This window comes from Hypomesus nipponensis, chromosome 28 (genome assembly GCF_054491055.1).
Source record: "Hypomesus nipponensis isolate SF chromosome 28, ASM5449105v1, whole genome shotgun sequence".
NCBI lineage: Eukaryota > Metazoa > Chordata > Actinopteri > Osmeriformes > Osmeridae > Hypomesus > Hypomesus nipponensis.
The window spans coordinates 1217501-1227810 of NC_140388.1; the positions used below are offsets into that span (position 1 = coordinate 1217501).

General features: G+C 44.6%; 2 protein-coding genes, 1 long non-coding RNA gene, 3 other non-coding genes and 1 pseudogene across 7 annotated transcripts; 3 read left to right on the forward strand and 4 right to left on the reverse strand.

Annotated features, from left to right (window-relative positions):
* The first annotated feature begins 203 nt into the window (after window positions 1-203).
* trnav-uac (transfer RNA valine (anticodon UAC)) lies at window positions 204-276 on the forward strand. Its single transcript has one exon. It is a non-coding gene; the product is annotated as a tRNA-Val (tRNA).
* Window positions 277-569: 293 nt separating this feature from the next.
* trnav-uac (transfer RNA valine (anticodon UAC)) lies at window positions 570-642 on the forward strand. The gene has a single exon. It is a non-coding gene; the product is annotated as a tRNA-Val (tRNA).
* Window positions 643-906: 264 nt separating this feature from the next.
* On the forward strand, window positions 907-979 carry trnav-uac (transfer RNA valine (anticodon UAC)). The gene has a single exon. It is a non-coding gene; the product is annotated as a tRNA-Val (tRNA).
* Window positions 980-2015: 1036 nt separating this feature from the next.
* Window positions 2016-3327, reverse strand: LOC146219321 (uncharacterized). Its single transcript, XM_084694884.1, has 2 exons — window positions 3197-3327; window positions 2016-3112 (listed from the first exon to the last, which is right to left on the reverse strand). The coding sequence occupies exon 2, from the start codon at window positions 2994-2996 to the stop codon at window positions 2016-2018; it is 981 nt and encodes a 326-aa protein (XP_084551010.1). The 5' UTR covers window positions 2997-3112; window positions 3197-3327.
* LOC146219322 (uncharacterized) lies at window positions 3009-6124 on the reverse strand. Its single transcript, XM_084695246.1, has 5 exons — window positions 6121-6124; window positions 4869-5973; window positions 3675-4641; window positions 3197-3332; window positions 3009-3040 (listed from the first exon to the last, which is right to left on the reverse strand). Exons 1-5 carry the CDS (start codon window positions 6122-6124, stop codon window positions 3009-3011), a joined length of 2244 nt encoding a protein of 747 aa, XP_084551372.1.
* An 86-nt stretch (window positions 6125-6210) lies between these two features.
* LOC146219323 (uncharacterized) lies at window positions 6211-7145 on the reverse strand. The gene is made up of 4 exons (XR_014751036.1): window positions 7106-7145; window positions 6934-6956; window positions 6429-6497; window positions 6211-6321 (listed from the first exon to the last, which is right to left on the reverse strand). It is a non-coding gene; the product is annotated as an uncharacterized LOC146219323 (long non-coding RNA).
* A 59-nt stretch (window positions 7146-7204) lies between these two features.
* Window positions 7205-9188, reverse strand: LOC146219324 (uncharacterized; annotated as a pseudogene). The gene is made up of 3 exons (XR_014751086.1): window positions 8935-9188; window positions 7453-8169; window positions 7205-7332 (listed from the first exon to the last, which is right to left on the reverse strand). The product of XR_014751086.1 is annotated as an uncharacterized LOC146219324 (transcript).
* Between the last annotated feature and the right edge of the window lie 1122 nt (window positions 9189-10310).

Consider the following 10310-nt stretch of genomic DNA (forward strand, 5'->3'; position numbering starts at 1 on the left):
ATGCAGGGCAGGGAGGCCCGAGGTCCAGGATTGGCAAAGGTTGCTTTAGACAATCTCCTTTGTTGCTATCTTGCTGAAGCAGAGAATCAACTAGTTCATGAGCCGAAATGCCCATGTTAAGTTGAAAATGTGTGTCCTCGTTCTGTTTCCTTGTTACTGTGTGTTTGTGTGTGAACTGGGTTTCTGTCTTTCAGGAATTGTCAGTTTCCGTAGGGTAGTGGTTATTACGTTCGCTTTACACGCGAAAGGTCCCTGGTTCGAGACCGGGCGGAAACTTCTGCATATTTCCTCAGTTTTCATCCAATTGCGATCCTCTCCAAAGTATTTTGTGCCCCATGTTAGTCCCAATGTCCCATGAAGTCCCATGATTCATTGGAGTCGACATGTCGTTCTTTGAAATGGTAAGTCAGCTACCCTTCTGCCACTTGTGCGGATTCGCCTTTAAGCATATCAACTAGTTCATGAGCCAAAATGCTCATTTGACATCATAAAGGCATGTCCTCGTTTTGTGTCCTTGTTTTTGTGTGTGCGTGTGTGTGCACGGATTTTCTGTTGTTTACTAAGAAGAAGTTTCCGTAGTGTAGTGGTTATCACGTTCGCTTTACACGCGAAAGGTCTCCGGTTCGAGACCGGACGGAAACTTCCTCAGTTTTCATCCGATTGCCATCCTCTCCAAAGTATTTTGTGTCCCATGAAGTCCCATGATTCATTGGAGTCGACATGTCATTCTTTGAAATGGTAAGTCAGCTACCCTTCTGCAACTTGTGCGGATTCGCCTTTAAGCATATCAACTAGTTCATGAGCCAAAATGCTCATTTGACATCATAAAGGCATGTCCTCGTTTTGTGTCCTTGTTTTTGTGTGTGCGTGTGTGTGCACGGATTTTCTGTTGTTTACTAAGAAGAAGTTTCCGTAGTGTAGTGGTTATCACGTTCGCTTTACACGCGAAAGGCCCCCTGTTCGAGACTGGGCGGGAACTTCCTCATCTTTCCTCAGTTTTCATCCAATTGCGATCCTCTCCAAAGTATTTTGTGCCCCATGTTAGTCCCAATGTCCCATGAAGTCCCATGATTCATTAGAGTCGACATGTCGTTCTTTGAAATGATAAGTCAGCTACCCTTCTGCCACTTGTGCGGATTCGCCTTAAGCATATCAACTAGTTCATGAGCCAAAATGCTTATTTGACATCATAAAGGCATGTCCTCGTTTTGTGTCCTTGTTTTTGTGTGTGCATGTGTGTCCACGGATTTTCTGTTGTTACTATAAAGAAGTTTCCGTAGTGTAGTGGTTATCACATTCGCCTCACACGCGAAGGCCAGCCGTGTGTAGCCGTAGAGGATTTTTGTGACCTTTTCTACGTGCATTTGAGAGAACAGGATCGAATCCCACCCAAGGCAAAGTGTCTTATTTCAGTATTAAATATATTAATTCCCATGATTAATTTCAATATTATAAAGTACCATTGTAAAGATTCAAATATTGTTTTGATTTATTAATTTGGTGTATTCCTGCTAAGAGAATGACTTTCCTTGAATCCTCTTACATAAAAAAAGTATATTTTATGTTTACAAATAGATGTTGGAGAACACAGAATGTATGTATAATGCATTTTACACACCACTTGGATGATTATCATATCTTTATTATTTGAGAACCTGCAGTGCTTTTCATTGGCTTTGCAATTTTGACTGTAACCACAGTAAATAATTCTTAAACACCACACCACAATATAGCTATGAACAATATTAACAAAAATGTGTACAGTAATGTTTATGTGCAGCAATGTACATAGATATGGATATAAACAATGATATATATATATATATATATATATATATATATATAAATATATATATATACAGTGATCAAATAAATATGTACAGTAATGTTATGTTGAGCAATGAAAAAGATACAGCAAGTGAAGTCAATTAACATCATATTTACAATGTAACACACACTAAGAAATTCACACACACAAAATGCCACTTACAAATAAGTGTGAGAGAGCGAGTGTATCACTTGCCTTTCTCAACCATCCACCTCTGCTTTTCAGCCTCATAAAAGGCAGACTGCTGAAACTCCCTCCAGGTCATCTCCTTTACCATGCCCTGTGACTGGTAGAGGGACAAAACTCTGGAGGGACAGTAAATGTACTTTCCAGCTACACCAGGAAAGTTGCCATGAATGTGAGGACTGTTGGGGCCTTGCTTCACTGGCTGATGGCAAAACATGCACAGACGGCCGGTAGGGTGCTGCTCCAAAGACTTTCTCTTTCCTCTCTCCTCTGTTACCCTCTTTCTCTCTGCCCCTCTCTGCTTTGAGGCCTCCAACTCCTGCTGAAAGAAGGCAGTGGCAGCAAAATCCTCAAAGGCCATCCTGGGGTTGGTGAGGCCTTCAGCTGAATAGGACATGAAGACCTTCTTCGAACAGTAGAAATACTTCACCTCTCCAGTCTGATAAAAGAAATGGACAGAGGAGCCATCATTGAGGTAGCGGGATTTTGGCTGTCCACATGCGAGGCAGGTCCTTGTTTTTTTAGGCTGCTGCTGTTGTTGTTGTTGCTGCATTGCTGCCTGCTGCTTTTCAAGGATCTCCTTGACCATGACCTCTACTGTAGCCTTGGTTAGTGGGGCATCCTCAGTGGAACCCACTGTAGGTGGGTTTACAGGAGGCAGAGGAGTGGGTGGGTTTACAGGAGCAGGAGGCAGAGGAGTGACTGGCACGCTGACTGTTTGACTTTCGACAGTCAGACGCTGCCACAGCTGCTGGATCTCTAGGAGCTTCTCTGGGCTGGTGTTTAGTGAGGAGCTGGTGTTAATTAGCTTGGCAAGATGTTTCACATATCGAGAGATATGCTGCCTTGTTGTTGGGTGCAGCAGGCTGTTGGGATCTGTGCAGGCACTCTGCACCATGGCAGCATAGCCAGCATCCACCCTCTTCAGAAGGTCTTTTCCCCCGTGGTGCTTGGCTAGGAGCCCATCAATAGCAGCTCTCATTGGATCTGTCCATCAGTTGTGATCCAGGACGAAGATGCGGCCTCCTGTTTTGATGGGTCCAGTGCGGGCAGCACATGGAGATGCTGTACGGGGCAGTGGTGGTGTGTTTGGCAGAACTGCAAAAGGTATTGCAAAAAGGTAAGTATTATGTTAAACTTTAATTAAACATTGACTTGTGTGTAACATTTAAATGACTGTACCTGTGTCCATCAGGGTATCTGTAGAGCTCTCTTCTTTGGTAGTGGTAGAAGACAGCGGGTGGAAAAGGACAGCCTGTGGGGACTGCTGCTGTGAAGGCAGGACCTGTGCTGAAGCCAGGTCTTGTACGTCAGCAGTCTGAAGGAAGATGTAGAATGGCATTAAGTTACAATAATCATAGACAGCAGAAGTTTTTAAGTAAGTGTCTGTGTGTGTGAGAGAGAGAGAGAGAGAGAGAGAGAGAGAGAGAGAGAGAGAGAGAGAGAGAGAGAGAGAGAGAGAGAGAGAGAGAGAGAGAGAGAGAGAGAGAGAGAGAGAGAGAGAGAGAGAGAGAGAGAGAGAGAGAGAGAGAGAGAGAGAGAGAGAGAGAGAGAGAGAGACAGGGGCAGCAGTGACATGGAAGACCACAGCTTCTACAGATGACAGCTCAGAGACTTGGTGGTCTGACCCCTCAGCCACATCTGTCGAGACTGTCCTTACTGCCTTGTGTTTCTCCCAGTCCAGTGGAACTGGGCGACAGTCTGGCTCTTGGTACTGGAGAACAAACCTCTCCCCTGTGTCCCTGCTCGTCACGTGGAGTGCTGGGTATTTGGCCTGCCCTGTCACGATTTGTGAGGCCCTGTTGATTTCCACCATCAAAACAGGGTCAAACACACCAGGCAGCAGCACATCAGGCTGCTTCAGGTCCACCAGCCTCTGGAAGTTCCACCGCACTACTCCCGTCATCGCCTGGGCCTGGAACAGCTCGGTGGAGACCCTGTTGCCTGTCACCCAGCGAGCCTGGTGGAAATGGAAGCCCTCCTGCTGAGAGGTGCCCCTAACGGGAATCCATACGGGTACTGCAGCTTTCTCCCCCTTGACGTGATTTAGCTGCAGGGTACCACCGTACCTGTACATGATCCCCTCCCCTGCCTGTGGGTCACTCAGGCAGCCTCTCAACATGAAGACATGCTGGATCCTCCACTCCTTCAACATGGAGGGCTTGAAGAGCAGCACGTCATTTGGGTCCTTGGCCCGGTGGAAGTGGCGCATGACATCCTCCACACGCTGCACCAGCTCTCTGGGTTGGGGTACCATGGTCCTGCAGTGCTGTCGGATGTGCTGAGCCGTGGGATTTGCAGGGACAATCCCACTGAAGGTGTAGGCCTCTTTGAGTTTCTGCAGGTCACTCTGGTCTACCACTGTGCAGGCTGAAGACAGGAACTTGCAGAAGGAGCTAAAAAGGTGATGGTGCTCTGAGACACACTCCCTGGTGAACCGACGCAAACAGTGGAACAAGTCCAGCCTGACTGAGATGTCGTGGTTGTACTTGCTCCGCGAGGCACAGGTGTTGGTCACATTCCCGGATGTCACCTCTGCAACCACATTCTCTGTGGTCTTCCATGCATCCCACAAGAGATGCTCATGGTGCTGTGGGTGAGTAACTCTGAAAGCTGCACAGCAATCCCTGTTTACACCAAGACAAAATATGTGTGCATGGTCAGTGTCATATTTAGATTTAAGACCTGTGCATGGCCAGTGTCATTTTTAGATTTGAGACCTTATAGACTTCATCATGAACTTAAAATAAAAAATAAACTGAAAATAAATAAGAACAGATGACTTATCAAAATGTTGATACATCCCTTTGATGTGTGTACTAAATAAAAACATTATTAGTAAAGTGATTCATACCTGTCCACCCACTGGTAGTTGGCCTTCTCTACTCCAGCTGCAGTGTAGCGACGGGCCAGCCCCTCGTACATGGGCTCCAGTGACTTCTCACACTCTGATTGCAGCAGGACCCAGGACAGGATCATCCAATTCTCGTTCATCACCGCATAAGAAGACATGGTGCCGGATGATAGAGTCACCTTCCTTGCAAGTTTGCGGGTGTGGTCAGACCTGAAGACCTGTCCAAAGGTGCCTTGCAGAAGCTGTGTGAGGGCTTGTTCCTGACGCTGGTACTCTTGGAGGAGACAGTCTACCAGGTAGTGTGCAGACACAGACACTCCGTACCAGCCATCTGTGTCTTCGTATCCCCCAAAAGGAGCAGGTGAATCCTCCTGCCTCAGAAGCCCAGTGATGGTCTTCTGTCCATACAGGCCAGACTCAGCATCCCTGATGTTCTGCACACTGAGCAGGTAGGCCAGGTGAGCTCTCTCGTACTTGAGGTGCATGATCTCCATCACCTGGTTGGCCATGTCGTGGGGAGACTTACAGCTGCGTCTCAGCTCATCCATAACTGTCTTACAGATGGCCTTCTTGTGCGTAAGGAAGGCTGGCAGGACGTTGGAAAAAAGCTTTGGCAGCTTATCCACCCACTGTGGTTTGTCAGCATACCAGTACTTTTTACAGACCTTGCAGGTGAGGCGAGAGGCAAACAAATAGTACTGGCCACTGGTGCAGAGGATTACCCTTGGTCTTCCCATGCCAGAAGACGTCACCTGGGGACTGGGGCAGCCATGGAGACAGGGAAGGATGTAGTTGTTCCTCATTCTCTCCATTATGGCATGCTCTGGTTTCCAGATGAAAAATGGATGGAGCTGAAAGTACTTTGGCGATGGCAGGTCATAGGAGGACTCGATGAGCTCCGGTTGAGGGGGATGACGCCACAAGGAGACCATATTCATCAGATGGCGTACCGGTCTGGACCCTGGCCATAGTCCCATGGCCTCCAACTCCGTCTTGATCCATATCCGCTGCTGTGGAGAGCAGTTCCAGCGGCTAACATCCTGCTCGTAGCTGGGGATTACAGCTGCACAGGCAGCAGGCTGTGCCACAGGAGGATGAGCGCATGCTGGAGGACCATGAGAGTGTGATGGAGCTGTAAAAACACAACATATATAACACAAATATTGTTCAATTACATTGAATTAGAATTACATTTTTACCGTCAGTGAAAAAGAGGCGCTGTTCTGTGTTTAGTATTTTGTTGTCAAATGACACATTTGTTTTCTGAAGTTCATAAAATGTCAAACATGGCAATCCCGTACTATTTTGACTGCAGGGTATGTGTGTGTCTGTGTTGACATACTTTGTTCTGACACTGCAGGCTCACGTGGCCGAGGCTGTGAGATCAAGGATGGAGCCATGGCGAGCAGCTGGGGAGGCACTGGTAAAGGCACCTTCACCTGAGCTGAGGGCACTGATGCAAATGAAACAATAATTAATTAAACATAACAGGGAAACATGTTTGTAACTATAATAAATAAAATATACAGATATACATATAAATAACATATAGATATGGACCTTTCAAAGGAGAAGCACTAGCGAGGCAGTCAGCTGGGCTCGATAGTGTAGCTGTTGGTTTGCTTCCCACTGTTAAGGAAAATAAAGTGTTATTATCTGACCCCTCACTACAGTCTGGTAACTAACTTATTGTTAATTGTAATTGGTTACAGTCACTGTTGCCTTAACTTGCTATTGTCATAATAACAGATGTACATGTTGCCTGATTACTTGAGATTTAAGTGTTTTTTTTTTTTAAATCAAATAAATATAAAAGGTTTTATATACATTTTCATATGGAATCTAAGACAGAAAGCAAGTAGAGCACAGTGACAATACCAACATGTGTAAACAGTCAAAGGTTTGGCATGATGATTTCACAGGAGAGGAAACTGAGTTTAACAAAATTATGTATTTTATTTAAATCAAAGGGCACTACACTTACTCATCCCGGACTAATTGACACGCCAAACCCATGAAAGCTTTATAGAAAGCATGCACAAATAGAACTCATATGAACACTTACCCTCATCGCTGACATGTTACATCCTTAGAACAGTAGAACAAGTAGAACAAAAGAACACAAGCATCAGAACAGGCCAGAACGCGACCAAAATAACAAACAAGCATATTAAAACTCAATAATGGCAGATTAATTCTGTGAATCACAAAATTATCCTCCCAAACTGATGGTAAACCTTTAGTTGTGGATGAAGCAGGTGTTACAGCTGCCACTACTGCTGCTGGTGAGACTGAACGAATAGAGAAAAAGAGCAATACCATTAAATAATCAATCATCACTTGTCTGTAAGTGACCAATATAAGTACGGACATGTTCCTTTAGCATACTCACTCAGCTGAGTGTCTAACTTGGAAGGAGACAGACTCAGCATGGGCCTCTCCAGATCCATATCATCTTCCATGACTGTGACATAAAACAAAGAGAACATTACCACTTTTATGGGAAAATAAATACATAAATACATTTACAACAATTAGAGAAGTGTCCATTTGTTTCATGTCCAGATTTGTGTTATGAACAGACCTGGAAGATCAGGGGCAGGTGTTGAGGTGAATGAGCTTGAGGCTGCAACATTTGGGGGTGGAAGTGTGCATGCTGTTGGGTGGCTTTGCTTTATCAGGTACTGCTGCAGATTGTGCATTTTACTGCGCTGCACGCACTTTTTGGCCATTATAAAAGCTGCATACCCATCAGCTCTGCTTTTCCAAATTTCCCCCCAGGTGCTTTTAGCTCTGGCACCAAAGCCAACAAGGTTGTCATCCTCAGAGGCAACAGCGGGTGCAGCAGGTCTTTTTTTAAGGTACATCCGGAGGTCCTCAATATCCTTGAAGCCTTTGGTGTACTCCAGGAAGGACAGTAGGCTGTCTTTACTGTGGCCCGCTGGATTGAACTGCCCGGCTGTCTGCTCCTGCTCTACCTTATTGATGAGGTACAAGGTGTAGCCTACATCATTTTCCAGCAGCCACCTGAAGGACTTCCCTTTGTACTTTCCAAACTGGAGGATGTATTCTCCTAACACCTCCAGCCGGTCAGACACATCCCCCCTCTCAGAAACACCTCAGTGTGTGCGTTGGTCTTCACCAAGTATTCCCTTTGAGGTGCAGACTTGTCCTGGAGGGAGGGGTTCTCTTTGATCCTCTGAGCTGCTTCAGAGGGGTCCTGTCGTAAATGCCCTGATGGGCCTCTTCTGAAGGACACCTGTATCCTCCCTGGGAAAAAACTGAAGTTCTCCATCTTGATCTGTACAAAAGACATGATGTGCATTGGATTATAGAAATACTTCAAACTAGACTGTTTCATTTAAATACTGTAGTACTGATACACATAGCACACATATAATGTTGTTTAAATATCTTCAACACTGCCCACTGCACTGTAGGCCTACTTATGAAACACTTATGTAATGTAGTCATGTCAAATGAGCAACATAAAAAATTACTGCTAAAATACAGGAACGTTACAGTAACTAACAGTGAGTAAATCTAGCTGTACAGTAACAGTTCACTTCTCTTCTTCATTCCAAGCCTCTCCCCTCTTCACACAAAGTCATTTATTGTAACATTTGTACAGTAGGCTAACAGTAATCTAGTTAGATTGCTAGATATAGACCGTGAGCTACTGTAGTGTACTTGATCATCATAATCACTACTAAAATGATCGTATTTAATTGCTTTGCGTATTTCTTGCTTTCTCCCAACAGTACAGTAGGCTATCGTCCAGTGTACTATTTGTTGTTGTCGTATCATAGCTAGATACAGTATACGTGAGCTTCAGAAAGTGTTTGCTGTTGCTATGATACCGTTACTGTATTACAGTAAGCTAGATATTTTCCCCTACATCCCGCTCCGCTCCCCTGTCCCCACCGTACTGCTGCAGTACAGTTTTACGTGATCTGGTTAGCTCTAACAGTTTAGAAAAACGCTATCGTATTACATACACTTTGAGACATCTACAAATGTTACTGACATATTAGCTGGCTGTGTAAAACAATATGATTTACAGTACCTGTTTTTCGCGCTAGATGATTGATGAGGAGACTTGTAAAACGCTAGCAGTCAGATCAAAGTTGATAGTCAAAAGGAAAAGTGACGAAGAAAAACAGAAAACGGCAGTTCACTGATGATCTAAGTCATAAAACTGTGTAGTGTTAAATGACAAAAGTGATCGGGTTTTGACAAATCTGATGAAACGGTGATCTTCGCTGTTCTAGGTGCCGTGCTTTGGCTCGAGTGAGGTTGACTGAGTGACGAGATAGTGCCTCTCTGGGAGGAGCCAGTGGTCCATCCAACCTGTTGGAGGAAAATACAAGAATGGCAGTTAGATGTAGTGAAACCCATAGTGGTAGTGGGGGACAACAATCTCTCGGCTATCCCTACTTTTAAGGATGATCTTATCCAGGTTGACAGTTTTCCAGGGGCAAACTGCCTTCATTTAAGAGGGGTACTAGAGAAGTTGACACCAAACTCTAATACAGAGCACGTCATCCTGTCAGTGGGGATGGTTAACTGTCTCGATAGACAGAAAACCACGACCACCGTGAAGCAACTGCAGCAGCTTGGGAAAACCTGCCTAAAACAATTTCCCAAAGCCGTTATCTACGTGCCATTCATCCATTTCTCAGACAGATTGTCCAAAGACCAGCAAAAATTATTTGACGCTTTTAACTTTTATGTTGATAATAAATCTCCTTTTCAAACATTACCTGAGATGGATAAACTCCAATTCCAGGTAACAGGACGGGATCCAGTTCTCTGGACCTCTGAAACCGCAGACAAAATGCTAAAATTATGGATTAGTGATTTATTAATATAAACATTTAAAGGTTGTATACCCCCTGCTGTCTTCCGGTTGGGAGGTGAGGGATTCCTGGGGAAAGAGATAAAAAGTGATTAAACAATACCAGGAATCAGAAAAAAGAGTGTATATATGCACATACCTTCTTACCTTCGATACTTACCTGTGATGACCAGTGGGGGACAGAAGAGTTCCTGTAGGATTAAAAAAGCAAAAAAAGATTAACACAGATCAAAAGTATGGGGTATTTAACTATTTACTTACCTGAAATACTTACCTACTAGGATACCTACCTTGATGGGAATATTTTAATCCTCCTCTTCACCTTTTCTGGGGACAAAAAAATCATTGAATAAAAACACAGGAACTTGTGCCAGTGCAACTCCAGTCCAACATTGGGCTGAGACCTGTCTCCAAACCTAACCCTAACCCTTCCATCGGGATGTCTATATTGGGAATAGATATTCTGGGAGGGGGGTACCTATAGGGAATAGCATTGATTTTAAAACTTACAACGTGGTCTATGCGATCAGATGCTCCAGTTGCCAAAAACTGTACGTAGGAGAATCCAGGTACTCCATGGAGAT

Coding starts and splice junctions, on each gene's coding strand:
- LOC146219321 (XM_084694884.1), bottom strand. CDS start 2,996: ATGAGAGCTGCTATTGATGGGCTCCTAGCCAAGCACCACGGGGGAAAA.
- LOC146219322 (XM_084695246.1), bottom strand. Junction 4,642..4,868: donor AACTACCAGTGGGTGGACAG/GTATGAATCACT, acceptor TGGTGTAAACAG/GGATTGCTGTGCAGCTTTCA. Junction 3,333..3,674: donor ACTGGGAGAAACACAAGGCA/GTAAGGACAGTC, acceptor ATCTTCCTTCAG/ACTGCTGACGTACAAGACCT.